Source organism: Hyaena hyaena, unplaced genomic scaffold, assembly GCF_003009895.1.
Source record: "Hyaena hyaena isolate Hyena2069 unplaced genomic scaffold, ASM300989v1 scaffold_254, whole genome shotgun sequence".
Classification (NCBI taxonomy): domain Eukaryota; kingdom Metazoa; phylum Chordata; class Mammalia; order Carnivora; family Hyaenidae; genus Hyaena; species Hyaena hyaena.
In genome coordinates, this window is record NW_024080890.1 from 2054094 (window position 1) to 2070706 (window position 16613).

Consider the following 16613-nt stretch of genomic DNA (forward strand, 5'->3'; position numbering starts at 1 on the left):
TTGTTGTTAAGGAATTGACAAAATAAAACCTCATAAAGCCACATAGTGGCTCACTAGATGCCTATTAAAAATGATTTGCTGTTCTGTAGTTTCTGACGTGGAAAGATGTCCGTGGAAAAAAAAGTTACAGAGGCGGAGAGAGGTCTACCATGTTCTATGTTATGTTTTTAGATAATTACATAGCTACACTTTTAAAAAACATTTATTTATTTTGGGAGAGAGGGAGAGCTCACACGTGCGAGCAGGTAAGGGGCAGAGGGAGAATCCAAAGCAGGCTCCCTGCTGTCAGCACAGAGCCCGACTCGGGGCTCGATCCCATGAACCGTGAGATCATGACCTGAGCCGAAATCAAGAGTCGGATGTTCAACCGCTTGAGCCACCAGGTGCCCGTGTAGCTACACTTTTTGATGTAGTAACTACTTGCTACATGTAGCTCTTTAAATTTCAATTAACTAAGGGCCCTTGGGTGGCCCAGTTGGATAAGCGTCTGACTTCAGCTCAGGTCATGATCTCATAGTTTGTGGGTTCGAGCCCCACGTGAGGCTCTGTGCTGACAGCTCAGAGCCTGGAGCTGCTTCAGATTCTGTGTATCTGTTTCTCTCTCTCTCTCTCTGCCCCTCTCCCACTTTTACTCTCTCTCTCTCAAAAATAAATAAACATTAAAAAATTAAAAAATTTGGGGCGCCTGGGTGGCTTAGTCGGTTAAGCGTCCGACTTTCGCTTAGGTCATGATCTCGCGGTTCGTGGGTTCGAGCCCCGCGTCGGGCTCTGTGCTGACTGCCAGCTCAGAGCCTGGAGCCTGTTTCAGTCTGTGACTCCCTCTCTCTCTGACCCTCCCCTGCTCACGCTGTCTCTCTCTCTCTCTCTCCTAGAAATAAATAAAAAATATTAAAAAAAAAGTTTAAAACAAAATTAAAAAATTTTTCAATTAAAATTAAAATTAAATTCAGGCCCTTGGTTTGGACTCGCCTTATTTTGAGCTCTCGATAGCCATCTGTGGCGAGCGGTCCCCATTCAGATAGCAGCTGTCTACAATATCTCTGTTATCAGCCAGGAAGTAGCAGAGAATTCTGGGAGACCAGTAACCAAATAGTAACGGTAACCATTTGGGAATCGTGAGGCCAGATAATCTTTATACTGATGGTGATTTGTATTTCTTTGTACAGTGAGAAAAAAATACTGTTTCAAAAAGTTAATAAAGCATTCTTAAGGATTCTTTGTCCTTCCTGCAGTGAGTTGAATGCCAAGTCCAAGGAGTTGTACTTGGAGATTTCAGAGGATGAACAGTCATCAGAAGGTGGGCGTCAAGTGGGTAGATGGAGGCCCTGCTGTCCGGGAGGGGTGATCCAGCTGCCTTGACGGGGCCCCGGAGAAGCTGGGAGGCACGGGCGGGAGACCCCGTAGCGCACACTGGTGTTCTGAAGGCAATGTTTGCTTGAAAGTCCATTTCATTTTTTAAGAAGGTCATACATTTTTTAAAATGTTTGTTTATTTTTGAGACACAGAGAGAGAGAGAGAGAGACAAGTGTGAGCAGGGGAGGGGCAGAGAGAGAGGCAGACACAAAATCCAAAGCAGGATCCAGGCTCTGAGCTGTCAGCACAGAGCGGACGCAGGGCTGGAACCCATGAACCGTGATATCATGGCCTGAGCTGAAGGCAGATGCTTAACCGACTGAGCCACCCAGGCGCCCCCCAAAGTCATACATTTTGGAAAAGAATATACTCAACTGGTTTTTACCTTTTTATTTTCAATGTTTATTTATTTTTGAGAGACAGAGAGACCGAGTATGAGCAAGGGTGGGGCAGAGAGAGAGACAGAGAGGCAGAGACAAAATCTGAAGCATCTCCAGGCTCTGAGCTGTCAGAAGCCCGACACGGGGCTTAAATCCACAAACTGTGAGATCATGACCTGAGCCAAAGTCAGACGCTTAACCAGCTGAGCCACCCAGGTGCCTGCCTGCCTTCTTTCCTTCCTTCCTTCCTTCCTTCCTTCCTTCCTTCCTTCCTTCCTTCCTTCCTTCCTTCCTTCCTTCCTTCCTAACAAATATCTACAATTTTTAAATCAGTAATTCTTGGCTTAGAAAATTACTTCTAATCTCCATCTTCTTAGCCTTCCTAGACCCGTTTTGTCTTGTTCCGACTTGTGGTAAAATGCATGTGATGTACAAATGACCATCTCAGCCATTTCTGAGGGTAACATTCAGTGCTATGAAGTACATTCACACTGTTGCACACCCCTCGCCGCTGTCCCTCTCCAGAACTTTCCGTCTTCCCAAGCCGGGACTCTGTCCCCATGAAACGACTCCCTGTCCCCTCCTCCCCCAGCCCTGGCGGCCCCCCACCTCTACTTTCTGTTTCTGTGGATTTCAACCGGCTCATCCTTATAAAATAAGCCACAGCAGCTTGTAACGGCCCGTGCTTTAGAGCTGGGAAAGCGACGATTAAAGGTAGAACCCATGAAAGTGAGCATGGACCAGTGTGAATCAGGAGTATCACTATTTATTAGGTGTCTAAAAGTCCCCTCAAACATACCAAACTTGGGAAAGGGGGCCCCTTTCCTGGCTTCTCCACAAACCCAAGCCACTGGGGGTTCTCCTAAAGTTACAAAGACACAGGAGAAAGCAGTGTAAGCCTCTCTGTATTAGCAGGAATTCTGAGCTAAGGTCCCAGATTCTGCTCTCTTGGGAGAAGGTAGTGAGGCGCTCCTGACACGCTCAGAGCAGGCGTGTGGGTTCGAGCCCAGACTGGGGTCAGGCTTTCACCTGCAGAGAAGCTGCCTCCAAACCCACGCCTGACGCTCGGCTCCCCGTTTGCTCCATTGGCGGTTCAGTCCTGTATGGCCTCGCAGGGTCTACGAAATTTCATGTGAACAAAACCACACAAAACAGAACGAAGAACAGCAACGATATAACCTTTCCTCGGACCCATGCGGTTTTGACATTTTGCCCCATTTCCTTTATTATCTGAGCTCGCGCTCAGCGGCGGCTCTTGGTTTCGCACACTTTGTTTCTGCACACGCACACGCACGGGAGCGCCCCTCACACTCCCTTTCCTGGGCGCGTGTTTCCTAAGAACGAGGACGTTCTCTCTCGCGTCCTCCGTCCAGCCGTCAGCTTCCTGGATCTGCATGGCTAGGTCTTTAACCGGGCGCCGTGGCCTTCAGGGCAGATTCTCTCCACGCCGCACAGGCTCTTCCACCTCCCGTGGTCTGGAGCGGTGTCACGATCTCTGCCCGTCCCCGTGGCGTTTCTTAAACACCCCGAAGTGCCCTGAAATCGGGCGACGTGCAGGCGGACAGGGCGCCTCGGGGATTTGTCCGGGTCGGGGCGGCGGCTCCGTGGAAGCCCGTGGACGCACGCCCATGCTCTTCCTTCCTTGTGTCCTCTCTTTCCAGCTCTGGGGGCGACCACGACCATTCCTCTGGATTTATTCAAGAAGCAGCCGGCGGGGCCACAGAGCTTCACGCTGACCAGCGGCCCGTCCTCCGGCGGCTCTGTGCTGGGCTCCGTCACCGCAGAGGTACGATGTCACGGCCCACCGTGGCCGCACCCCGGCTTCACCTGCCTGAGACTCGCTTGAGATAAGGACTGTCTTTGCCCGTCAGCCTTCCTCTTGCTTCGGCCGGACACAGGACGCTCCCCGGGCGCCCCTGCGTCGTGCTGCGCATTTCTAGACTGGAACGGGCCACTCTGTGCGCACGATCGCCTTGAGTCGGCCGAGTGGATAACGGTCCATGACGCCGCGTCTCGTGGGCTGGCCCCAGAAAGGCCACTTGTTCTCATCGGGGTTCTCCAGCCTTTGTTCCCGTAGTTACACGTCGAGTGGGTGTGTTTGCGCGTGGGTCTTCCCGCCCTCTGTCGGCTCTGGGGAAGCCCGGGGTAATCGTGAGACGGTTCTGAGACCCCGTGACCTTCGTGGAGGAGGGCAGAGGCTGTGGCAGAGGAAGGCGGAGCCCCGCGTCCTGGCACTGGCCGCGGCGCCGGGTGCGGCGTGTAACTGGCTTTGTCTGCAGTTCTCTTACATAGAGCCTGGCGAAGTGAAATCCCGGCAGTCACCTCCGCCCGCGCCGGCTGCGAAGGTGGAAAAAGACCGCACGGTGATGCCGTGTGGGACCGTGGTCACGACTGTCACTGCCGTGAAAACCAAGCCTCGCTTCGACACGGGGAGGGCGTCCCCGCTGAGCTCTGGTGAGAGTGCAGGCAAGCAGCCCCGGCCCGTAGCCGGCGGGCGTCTGGTCCCTGTGGCCGCAGGGGGTGCGGGTAAGACACTCACAGCACGGAGAGTGGGAACTAGCAGGACGTCTGCCTAGCTTTTTTTTTTTTTTTTTAAAGTTTATCCATTTTTTTTTTGAGAGAGAGAGAGAGAGAGAGAGAGCGTGCACACCTGAGCGGGTGAGAGGCGGGGGTGGGCGGGTGGGGAGAGTATCCCAAGCAGGCTCTGTGCTGACAGCTCGGAGCCTGGAGCTGCTTGGGGTCCTGTGTCTCCCTCTCTCTCTGCCCCTCCCCTGCTTGCTCTCTGTCTCTCTCTCTCTCGAAAATAAAATAAACATTAAAAAAATAAAAAGTAGTCTCCATGCCCAGGTCAGAGCCCGACATGGGGCTCGAATCCACGAACCGTGAGCTCCTGACCTGAGCCGAAACCAGGAATCTGACCCTTAACCGACAGAGCCGCCCAGGCGCCCCGAGAATCATTTTTTTGAAGGCTTGACATCAGTCACTTTAGATCCCGCTGTGCTCTGCACCTGTCCTCGCAGCCCCAGCCGTGGGGACAGCGTCTGTATACAAGTGTGACTTATTTTTGTTCAGACCATGCGTCTGCTTGCAGCCGCGTTAAACTCCCAGAATAGGCTGCCCGGCCCCCTTCTGGAGAAAGCGGAAGTCTGGCTTAATTTCTGAAATTTTATTGAAACCTGGGTTCTCCCTCCCGCCGCCCCTCCCCCAAAAAGAGTGAGATTGTGAAACAATCTGAAAGGTCGCCCTGGCCGTTTCCAGCCGCCTGGACGCGTTGGAGAGACATGTGAGTTCACTTTCCAGGGACTGTAGGCTCAGACGGCTTTAGGGACCCTATTCTGATCCGGATGTCCCCCTGGCAGAGTCTCCCGTGAGGACACCTGTCAAGGTGAAGGTCATCGAGAAGGACATCTCTGTCCAAGCCATCTCCTGCCAAGGTGCTCCCGTCAGTAAAACGTTCTCTTCTTCAGACACAGGTAACGGGGCGCGTGTCGCGTTTCCCTCCTGGCTCTTTCCCCAAACCTTTTGCATCGGCCCCGAGGTCAGCATTTGCTTTTCGGAGCTTGGGAGGTTTATCCAGTAACTAGAGACACGCTAGAAGGAGGAAGGGGGAGGGGAAGCCAGCCAAAGACCAGGAGCGGCATTAACTTTTAGCAGCTGCTTTAACAAAGTAAACGTAAAAGCCCAGCTTATAAAATTTTCGCGCATTATTTCTGGAGCTCAGTGGGCCCGTGCCGTGACTGTCATAAAATAGGGTGCAGGGGTGTAAGCGTCCAGGTGGCTTTGTTTTTGTCTCACGCTGTCCCCGAAAAGCTTGTATCCTAGGCGTGTTTTCCCCCAGAACGCTGGGGTCACTTCCAGGTAATCAGCGTCTTTGGAGAGATGAGTCTTACCCTCTCCCTAAATCAGAGCGCGATCTAATGTGGGCATTAGGTTTTCTTCTTGGCTCGGGTGTGACCCGCTGTCGGCGACGGGGCAGGTGGGCACCTCTCCCCGTTCTCCGCGTCCTGTTTCTGATCTTGCCGAGGTCAAGGATGGGACCGGGCGGAGAGGACGGGGGCCAGGAGCTCTTCGTGTTCCGTCAGCCCCTGGGCCTGCGGGAGTTTTCATGGTCCTCTGGAAACAGCTGGGTTCCCTCGATGCGGGTGGTGTCCCTCCCGTGCTGGCCGCTCCCGAGGCCCCTCTTCCTGCCTCTGACAGTGTGCCCCTCTGACCGCGGGGGCACCTTCACCTGTGCGGGGGGCCCGGGCTGCCGTTGCCACGGTGCTTCCTCACCCGGTCCACGGGCACTTTGACCGGGCTGAGCACCTCCGGGCTTGGCGTCAGGTGGTGGGCAGCGCAGTGGGGCTCTCCTGGGGGGTCCTCGCCAGACCCCTTCTTGTGACCCTCTCTCTTCTCACTGTGGGTCGGTGGCCAGGCAGTTCTTGGCCCTACTGGCCCTTTGCCTCTTCCTCTGGGGATGAAGCGTCTGTCGTCCTCAGGGCCGCGGCCGAAGCGGAGATGGGAGACGGTGCTGCCAGCATCCCGCCCCGTTAAGAGCCTCGCTGTGTAAACTCTGCCTTAACGGGGAGCTACTTTGGTCAAGGTACAGGTTCCAGCTTTGCGTCAGACACCCGGCGGAGCTTCTCGGCTCCCTGATGGTCCCCCGAATGGGGATTAAAAAAAAGCCACCTTCCTCACTGGGCTACATGGAACAATGCGCCCAGCCATTGGCCGGTTGTGGGGTTAACGGTAACCATGGGAGGAGGTGCCCTGGGGAGCCGGCTCACGTGAGTTCATTGCCTCCTGAAGTGCAAAACCTCCTACAAGGTTAGAGGTGTTTTTGTTTGGTAGTCTACTTGCTTAAGCTGTTTTTTCAACTCTGTGGAGGTGTGAGTGGCATACAAGGAAATGCAGAAATCTGAGTAAGCGTGCATCAGTGAGTACACGGAAGCTTCAGAAGCAGCTGTTGACCGAGGGTGGCCTGTGAGCCAAATCTGGCCCTGTTTCTGTTTGCACATTGCATCTGAGCCCAGCCTGGCACGTGTACTTACTCACGGGCTCTGGCTGCTCTCACGCTACGAAGGCAGCAACCAGTGGCCAGGACCCAGTCCAGAAACCTTAAACCAGTTAGGCTCTGGCCCCTTCCAGAAGATAGTTACCGACCTCTGCCTGGGGGCCGTTTGTCCCCAGGTGGCGTGTGTGTACTGTGCTCAGTGCCGCCTTCCCTCCCGCAGAGCTCCTGGTGCTGAACGGCTCGGACCCTGTGGCCGAAGTCGCCATCCGCCAGCTCAGCGAGTCTTCGAAGCTGAGGGTCAAGTCCCCGAGGAAGAAGAGCACCATCATCATATCGGGGATCTCCAAGGTGCGGCCACGTGCCCCGGGGTCACCCCTGTCATACTGGGGATCCCCAAGGTGCGGCCACCTGCCCCGGGGTCACCCCTATCATATTGGGGATCCCTAAATTGTGGCCACATGCCCCAGGGTTACCTCTATCATATCAGGGATCCCCAAGGTGTGGCCACGCACCCCCGGGTTGCATCTGCAGCAGGCTGGCTGCCTCCTTGTGGGAGGTAGCCCTAGCTCTTGACGACATCCAGAAAGTTCCCTGCAAATGGCAGGTTCTCTTACCGATGCAAGTGGGTCTTTCATGGTGTCGTGTTTATGCAGCTTATCCCGTTTATGAGGGAGCTCGAAGGTTTCTGACCGGGGCAGCTTTGGTCGTGGAGGGGTTAGTGAATCACGGGAAGAAAAATTATTGAAAGAGAGACACTTGCATGATGTAAGACTCTCCCCTTAGAGACTGAGCCTCCCCCCCTCCCTTGGTGGTCGACGACCATGTTCCATGTTTCCAAACCCTTTACGTTTTGTTGCAATGAGTGTTCATGCCTTTTGCAACTGGAGAGGCGTGCAGAGTGTTTAAGACATACCGCAGTCTCCACACCCCCCTTCTGCTCTGCGATGCTGGCATGGGGCCGTCCCTGCTGGGTGCCAAGCAGGCCAGTCCCTCAGGGCAGGGGGCCACGCCACAGTCCCTTCCTCGTGTTTCACATCGCAGAATATGCACAAGGAGAATGTGAGCAATGGAGGGGCGGTGGGGAGACGAGGTAGTTACGGGGGACGAGGAACTTTCTGAACGCAGAGGGAGGTTGGTACTTGGAGGGTCTATGGGTCCCGCTGAAATGGGTCATGGGAGGTGCCAGAGGGAGGCCACCAGTCTTGCTAGTGCACTCGGGGCCTCGGTGGCCAGTGCCCACCTCCCAGCTGGCACAGCCGATGGCCCAGCAGCCTTGAGCACCCGCCTTCCAGGCACCAGGCAACAGGTGGTGCCTCAACTGGCTTCCTGGGTGCACTTCCAGCCGCAGCCAGCAGGGGCGATGGTGTCCCCAGAAGGGCCAAGGCTCAAAGGCTGCAGTCTCCTTAGTTCCTGAGGGATGTGAAAGACCTAAGGGATCTCCGGACCATGTTCTCTATGCTTCCTATGGGTTCTTTAGGAGCCCACGGAGCTGCACATTTGATATATCCACCCCACTGCAGTGGAGGTTTTTTTTTTTTTTTAATGTTTTATTTATTTCTAGGAGAGAGAGAGAGACAGCGTGAGCAGGGGAGGGTCAGAGAGAGAGGGAGATACAGACTCTGAAACAGGCTCCAGGCTTTGAGCTGGCAGTCAGCACAGAGCCCGACGCGGGGCTCGAACCCACGAACCGTGAGATCATGACCCAAGCGAAAGCCAGATGCTTAACCGACTAAGCCACCCAGGTGCCCCTGCAGTGGAGGTTTTTTACGGATGCTCAGATTGGCCCATCTTGAGTCAGTGGGCGCGAGCCAGCACTCAGCCAGCAGAGCGCGGTCGTCAGGCAGGGCCCTCCCCCGTGGAGGCCCCCTTCCCACCCTGCAGCCACCCAGCCCCACGGGTTAGCGTAGCACCCCGAATTCTTAGGCTGCGGCATGTAGGCCGAGTAATTTCTGCTGGGAGGAAACAAACGCCTGTAGGATGCGTTAAAGACGGACAGAATCTGTAGCTCCCCCCCCCCCCACCCCGTGCTGTCCGCCACTTAGAAGGAAGTGCTCTCCCTCCCGCAGGCTGGGGAAGGGTGTTTGCTTCCTGGATGCCCCTCCATGCGGGAGGCCAGGCCGCCCCTCGCTCCAGGGGGCCACCCCTCCGCTGCAGGAGACCCGTATTCACTGCACGCAGTGCCTTGGAAACACAGCAGCCGCCCCCTTGGCAAGTGAGCCGTGGGCATCTTTTGACGCCTGGCTTCGCCCGCCAGGATGTTGGACGGCGGCTTGCGGGCTCTTCCATGCCTGCCCCTCCTTCCGAGTGTCCCCCACGCTGACTCTTTCCTCTCGTCCTGGGACAGACCTCGCTATCTCAGGACAAAGCCGCCCTAATGCTGGACTACACGGCCTCCATGGACGGCACCCTCCGGGAGGACACCCCGCCCCACGCAGGGGCGGCTGCCCTCCCTGCCCCGCACGAGGGAGAGGCCCCGGCCCCGCCGGCCCCGGAGCCCCAGCAGGGCGAGCTCGGCCCCTGGGACCTGGGCCCGGAGTCACAGGCCCCGGCGTGGGACAGCCAGGCCCCGCTGGAGCCCGACGGCGACGAGCTGTCCGAGAGCTCCCTGAGCGTGTCCGAGCCGGGCGCTGCCAAGAAGCATAAAGGTACCAGCAGCCACACCCCCCTCCGACCGCCCCTTCTCTCCTGCCAGTTTCTAAGCTAACCTTCCGTTCCCATCTGCTGCTTCCCTCCCCTGCCCCCGTACACACCCACCCCCTCCGCAGCACCCCACCCCAGCGGGCACACCTGTGCGGGAGGTTGGGGCCCAGTCGAGCCCCGCTCGAGCCCCGCTGGGCAGGGGCACATCCGGAATCCTTCCATCTCCCTGCATGGGGGGTGGGGCAGCTTGTGGTCATGCCTTGAGGCACCGCTTCCTCTCTCTGGGCTCCCCCACAACACACACACAGAGTAGAAGCATCTAGAGCATTTAGAGAGGGTCAGATCCCACGATGGGGCCAAAGAGACTCCCACCCCACCCCGCCCCCCGGCTGCGGAGCTAGGCACCTGCTCACGGTGTCTCAAGCTCTTCCTTCCACTAAAACCACTCGGACTTGCTAAGGCCCAGGGGGAGAGGAAAAGCCCAGAAAACGAACCCATCAAGTTAATGTGTGTGTCGTGCTGAGGAACCAACTGCATCCTGAGAATAATCCGTTGTTTTCCATCAGCACTAAATCAGTGCTTTCATTTGCACATTCCTTCAGTGTGTGCAGTTTTACTTAGCACTTTGGCACAGTAGTGACGTGAAGGTCCTTTCTGAGTGAATAGAGTCTGGGGGCTTGAGGTCAGTTCTTGACGGGAGGCGCCAAGCCCCCTGCGCTCAGCTCCCCCTCTGCCCACGTGGGTGTGCCCACCCCCACCCAGGCAGGGATAAGGGGCCCCTGGGGCAGGATGGGAGACAATGCAGGTGCCAGATCCGAGCTGGGAGTCGTGGGTGCACCTCAGTGCAAAGTCCCCGCGCCGCCGAGGATGCGGACGTCCGGAGATCCCAGTCACTCCTGGGGCCGGGGACCTCGGGGAGCTGCTCCACGGCTCTCCCGCTGCCCCTCCCCCCCGTTCGTGCTGCCTAGACCACTGGTTCTCAGACCTGGTGGTTGTCCCCCCCCACCCCCCAGGGGACACTGGCAACTGTCCGGAGACAGAGGGGAATGGGGGGCGGCAGGCGGCGGGCGGGGTGCAGCTCGGAGCCCTGCGCTGTGCAGGATGGCTGGCCAGTGGCGGCGCGTGGCCCTGTGGCCCTGCTGTTGAGGCTGAGAATCCAGCTGGAGGCATCAACGTTCATCCCCGGCCACCTCTCTCCCGTCTGCGTCTTGTGTGTCGCCGTGAGCCCCTGCTTGCCGAAGCAGGCTGGGCACACGCGGCCGCCGCTGGAGGGTAGGAGAGAGGGAAGGGAAGGAGGGAGGGATTTCTAGGTGCTGCCCGCTGCCCCGAGTCTGCGTGGCCTGTGCACTGAGCCTGGCGGCTCCCTTGTTCTTGTGCAGAGGGCACAGCCCGGGTTACGGGAGAGGGGGCCTGCCCGTCGCTCTGCCCGGCACACACGCACCGCTCGGGCCTGCTCTTGGGGCCAGCACGGCCCGAGGGCCCCCCCTGGACTGGAGGAAGGCCGCGAGTGCTGGGAAGGGTAGAAAAGGGGGTGTAGGGTGGGGTGCCCCTCCCCTCCCTTCCTTCTGATGGCCAGCAGCTGCTGCCTCTTCTCACGGAGCCCCAACCTCCCAACGTGCCCTCCTGCGCCCACCCCAGAAGGCCATGCCTCGCCAACCCGAGCACCCTTCCCTCATCCGCTGCTTCCTCCTTCCTCTGCTTTTCCCTCCAGAGGGGGCTTTCCCATGGGATCCCACCCATGGCCGCCCTTCTTGCCCAGCACTGGCCAGGTGATGGCCCCCCTCATAAAGGGCACTCTTGGGGACCTAGGTGCCAACAGTTGCACTAGGGCCATACCCAGATGTGCTCTGCACCCTCCCCGGGGCTCGGCACCGGCACTTCCGGCTGCTGCTGCCTTGACCTGGGTGTCAGGGAAATGTCTCTGGCCGTATTTTCTTTTCTTTTCAAACATTTTTAATGTTTTATTTATTTGTGAGAGAGAGAGAGAGAGAGAGAGAGAGAGAGACAGCATGAGCAGGGGAGGGTCAGAGAGAGAGGGAGACACAGAATCTGAAGCAGCTCCAGGCTCTGAGCTGTCAGCACAGAGCCCGACGCGGGGCTCAAACCCCCAAACCGTGAGATCATGACCTGAGCTGAAGTCAGACGCTTAACTGACTGAGCCCCCCAGGCGCCCCTCTGGCGGTATTTCCAAACGTGCTTTTATTTCAGTGTTTTCTTGAGTGATTTGGACGCAGCACCTCTGTGAGATGTTGGACACTGATGTGTTCCGGACGCCAAATAGATTTTGTGTTGCGCCAGACATTTTTCAACCCCAGGGACCTAGGGGGTGGCTCTGCGAGGTCTCCTCTCATTTCTAAACGAAATAACTGAAGGTTATTTTCTGGCCTGAGAGCCACCTGCGTGGTTTTGCACCCATTTCCAAAACCGCGGGCGCAGTTAGAATTCCGGAATTCCGCTGTTGAGAAGGTCCCCATTGTGAGGGTTGCAGCCAGTTTATCCCCACGTGGGTTTATTTCTTAGCTTAACGGTGTCGATGTGGCTGCGTGGCATGATGTGAATTTACTTAACTTGACTGTGTGTTCAGAGATGGTCAAGATGGTAAAGGTTATACCATTTGTTTCCAGCGTAAGTAAGAACAAAAGTATCGATGGTGACTTTGACAGATATTAAAAAATAAAAAAACAAAAAAACCAAAAATCACCCCTAAACCAAAACCAAACCCAAAGCGCCCAAACTTTTGCCAGACGTCCAGCCCTGTAGTTGCACGCGCGCGTGGGCGCGATGCCTCGGAACTCACTGTCTGTCATTCTTGTTTTGCTCCCGTGCACTTTTCTTTTGACCTCTGACCTCCTCTCGTCACCTCGTGCTCATTCCCTTTAACTTACGAGGATCGCTATGCCAACCAGAATTAATTGCCTGCACAGTAAGTTATTTTTGTCTTACATATATTTTTAAGAATTAAGTGCAGTTTGCCACGGGAATAGCATATTTTGTAACAGCAGGAAGCTGACCCCCTTCCTTTCCTTTTCTTTTCCTGTCCCTTTCCAGCGTGTTTTCCCAGTTGCCTTGGTAGAGGTGCCCTGGCCGGGTTAGTACAGCACCTATGCGGGTGGGGCGCCGGCGCTGTGTCCCCGACGTGGGGCGGGCAGACAGCCCCGCGCTGTGATGTGCATCCACACCTCCCCTTAGCGGTGCCCTGGCTCTAACAAGCAGTCACTTACAAACAGACCACCTGGGGTTTAACTCGAATTCGGAAGCTGTTCTTTGGGCAGCAAACTACAACGTGTAAGGTGACTTTCGGTCATTGCTTTCCTATCCGATTTTGAGATGGATTCTCCAGGGATCGGGTTGGTGCAAACAAGCATAGCTTTGCAAACATTTGCCCTATCACAGCTATAATTCAGAACCACTATTTTCAAATTTCTTCCTGTTTATTTTTCAGCGTTTTTGTGATTTTTTTTTTCTCTAATCTTGTTAGAACCAGGGAACGATTTTTTTTTCCTTCTCTCTGTCTCCCATTTAAGATTTTGGCTGTTTCAAACTACACATAACTTCTCTCCAGATTTTATCCTTAAGGGATCATTAAAGTGTGGGTGGGTCTGAGTCTTACCTCTTGCCCGGTGGTATGGCCGAGCAAGGCTGGAATAAAGGGCTTTATGAAATCCAGACTTCTCTGGTTCCTCCTGCGTGGGCGATGCGAACTTCCCCATCAGTGGAGGGGACAGGTTCTGGGGGCCCGAAGGCAAGTATGACCTGCCATCTATTAGGCATTGCGTTAGCCAGAATTCTCTAGAGAAAGAGGACCGATAAGTTCTACATTTCAAGGAACTGGCTGATGCCATTGCGGGGTCCGAGAGTCTAAAATCTGCGGGCCCCTGCTTGCATCGTGCGGGGTCACCGCTCCAGCCCGGGGTAGCTGAATGCAGGTATCACCCCCACATCTGCTGGCACATCCACGTAACAGATGAGGGTCTGGCTGAATCGCCGGGCACAGCGGCCAGCTTGGCACAGAGGACGCAGCGGCATGGCGAGCCGAGGGAGCTCCAGCTGCCGGGAGGTGCTGCCCTGCCTGCCCTGTGACCCTCAGGCCAGCACAGAGTCGGGGGGTCAGTGCCGCACGCATGGCCTTGTTCTTCTGTCATCAATTATCCCAGAGGGAACCGTGATTTGTGCTCAGAGGCTTGGATGATTTTATTGAGAAATGTGGATGGAATGGGCTCCGTTTATGCTGGCTCTGCTTGATGTTTGAGAGGTAAACTGAGGACCTGGAGATCGCTGTGTGTCAGTAAAATGTCCCGTCCTGTGCGTGCTGCCAGCATGCCCTTGTTCTGGAAAGCCTGTCCACGCCCGTGTTCAAGCGCAGGGCTGTGCTCTGTGACCCCTCTGGGGGCCGAGACCTGGGTCACTCTCTGGAGGCCCCCTGGTGACCGCCTGTGGACGTGCCCTTTACCAGACACCTCCTTGGGGGTGTGACCCGTCCCCTGCCGGCTCAGACACCACCCTTAGGAGCACAAAGGACACAGGCGTGAGAACACAGGCCTTGTGCCCTGGGGCCCACGTAGGGGGGGCAGAGCACCTCACCACTGGGGAGAAGATCTCTCTCACAGGTCTCTCCGGGAGATAGAAGTGGGGCTCCAGCCCATAGATTTGCAAACCTCAGTCCCTCCTTTGACATGGCGCTCCCATCCGAGAAGGAGGTATTGTCCCCATAAAGTTGTGACAAGTCCCATCAAGTCAGGGAAGACACAGGCTTGGAGCGTCCCTCAAGGGACTTTCGGATGGCATGCACCAGGGGACACAGGGCAGCATCTGGTCCTGGGGTTGACGCTGAGGTCATATTTAACACAGCAGCGGCCCTGTTTTGAGGGTGTGCACGGGATGGAAGAACAGAAAACACCCCGTCATGGGTCCCCTTCCTGGGATGCAGGGGAGCAGACCTTAGCTTGGGGGATGGCCGGTGGCCGAGAAGACTGTTCAGAGTTAACTACAGCACACGGGTCTTTCCGCTTTTCCCATTTTATTCCCAGCCTGGAGGCCGTTGCTACGTCATCTTCATGAGGCAAGAATTTGAACTGTAGTCACTTCAAGTGCAATCTCATTGAAACCAGTTAAAGGGGTTGCTTGCCAACGTGCAGACTCCCTCAGCTACCTCTTGCGTCTCCCCTGCTCAGGCTTCCCTTGCATCTGGCGCAAGCCCAGGCTTCAGAACGACCAGACGCTGTGGCCTGCAGGGCGGGCCGGCCCCTCCCGATCCACGTGCTCAGAAATGGACGGTCCCCCAGCTCTGGAGGCCTGAAGTCCAAGGTCGAGGTGTGGGCAGGGCTGGTTCTTGCCGTGGGGCAGGATGCTCTCCCCGCGCTTCTGGTGTTTCTGTTGGGGTCTCCGACCTTCCCTGGCTCACGGAAGCGTCACCCCTGCCCCCACCTGGCACTCTCCCCGTGGGCTTGCGCGTGTCTACACTTCTTCCTTCTGTAGGGGCATAGTGCCTGCCCCCATGCACTGTGGATTAACCCCGTCTGTAAAATAAGGTCACGTTCTGAGGTGCTGGGGATGAGGACCCCAACACGGGAATTTGGGAGGGACACCCCTCCATAACAGCACCTCTGCTCACACCTCAGACCCTGGCCCCCGACCCCAGACCGAATTCCAGGGCGGGGACACATTCTAGAATGGGCTTAGGAGACAGGGCCCTCCAGGACAGGACCTGTTACTGCTGGCTCCCAGGTCCCTGGGGCTTCAGCTGACCTGGGGGTGGGGCCAGTCTCCCGGGGAGACTGGGAGCGTGGGGTTAGAGCACTCCAAGTTAACAGAATGGATCCCACCTTCCCCTCCTCTGTTCTAGGTGAGAACCCACATTAATCTGCCCTTCAGGGACCCCGCCCTTAACCTGAAGCAGGTCCATGTATCAGAAGCACTTCCTTGGCCCCCAAGACCCGAGGTAACCCCTGAGGCTGGCGAGGTAACCCCTGAGGCTGGCGCCGTCAACACGCCGGGTCATTACCCAGCGGGTACCAGTGTGCGCCCCCCGCTGGCCAGGCTCCAACGTCCAATCCAGCAGGTGGCAGTGACTGGCGTTATAACACACCCTAACAGGCGACTTCTTACGGGGGTTTGAAGCTCTGGGAATGGACATTTGCGGTCCCCGGACGCAGCACGTCAGGCATGTAGCAAGAGCAGAGCAGCTCACACGTTTGCACCCCCCTCCCTGCTGCGGCCCCTCCCCCCCCATCCTGGCAACCCCCGCGCACGGCCTCTCCACCTTAGACAGTTAGAGACACGCATCGTTCTTCACAATAGGCTGCTTGAAAACATCCAAAGGGAAAACGAAAGAAAAGACAGAAAAGATCTTTCTGGCAGCCCTGACTACATGACATTCAGCCTATACCTTGGGGCTCTTGAGCTTCGCTCTCCTGCTGAGCCTGGATGGAGCACATGGGAAGTTCTCCCTTGGCTCCGGGTCCAATTAGCGTCTGAAAGTCATGGGCTTTGTCCACGGGCAGGGTGGGCCCGGACTCCACCACTGTCTGCACGCGCTTCACGCAGGAGAGCCAGCAGACCCCACTGGCTCCTGGTGTACGTTGTGGCTCCTGAAGTATTTGCAGGCTCTGTCGTGAAAATAATCAGCTGCCGAATAGCCACACGTTCCTCTTCCAGTTGGTCGGACTTTCTTCTTTCGAGGCCTCCACACCCACACGCGGGCGGGCCGGAGAGGCTCCCGGGCCCTGCTGCGTGGGCCCCGGCCAGCCGCACGCCAAAGGGGCTTTGTGAAGGGGGTTCTGGCCCCCGCTGCTACGCAAGCTTGAATGGGGTCTTTTCTTTTTAATGTTTTTTCTTTATTATTAAGAGACAGAGCGTGAGCAGGGGAGGGGCACAGAGAGAGGGAGATCACAGAATCGGAAGCAGGCTCCAGGCTCCAAGCTGTCAGCACAGAGCCTGATGTGGGGCTTGAACTCATGAACTGTGAGATCATGACCCGAATCGAAATTGGATGCCCAACGAACTGAGCCCCCCCCCGGGCGCCCCTCAAGTTGGGTGTTTATTTATTTATTTATTTTTTAATGTTTTTATTTATTTCTAGGAGAGAGAGAGAGACAGCGTGAGCAGGGGAGGGTCAGAGAGAGAGGGAGTCACAGACTGAAACAGGCTCCAGGCTCTGAGCTGGCAGTCAGCACAGAGCCCGACGCGGGGCTCGAACCCACGAACCGCGAGATCATGACCTAAGCAAAGTCGGACGCTTAACCGACTAA

The 16613-nt window shown here is 56.5% G+C and overlaps 1 protein-coding gene across 5 annotated transcripts in view; it reads left to right on the forward strand.

Annotated features, from left to right (window-relative positions):
- Positions 1–16613, forward strand: part of C2CD2 (C2 calcium dependent domain containing 2) — a 55634-nt gene that overhangs the window by 34205 nt on the left and 4816 nt on the right. For 2 of the 5 annotated variants that reach the window (XM_039245436.1, XM_039245438.1), the window contains exons 8-13: positions 1233–1297; positions 3395–3519; positions 4013–4259; positions 5093–5206; positions 6947–7074; positions 9071–9371. In XM_039245436.1, the coding sequence (XP_039101367.1) occupies positions 1233–1297; positions 3395–3519; positions 4013–4259; positions 5093–5206; positions 6947–7074; positions 9071–9371 (980 nt within the window). Of the gene's footprint in view, positions 1–1232; positions 1298–3394; positions 3520–4012; positions 4260–5092; positions 5207–6946; positions 7075–9070; positions 9372–12254; positions 12290–16613 lie in introns of all 5 variants that reach the window. The other 3 variants (XM_039245439.1, XM_039245440.1, XM_039245441.1) reach the window with 2 other exon arrangements.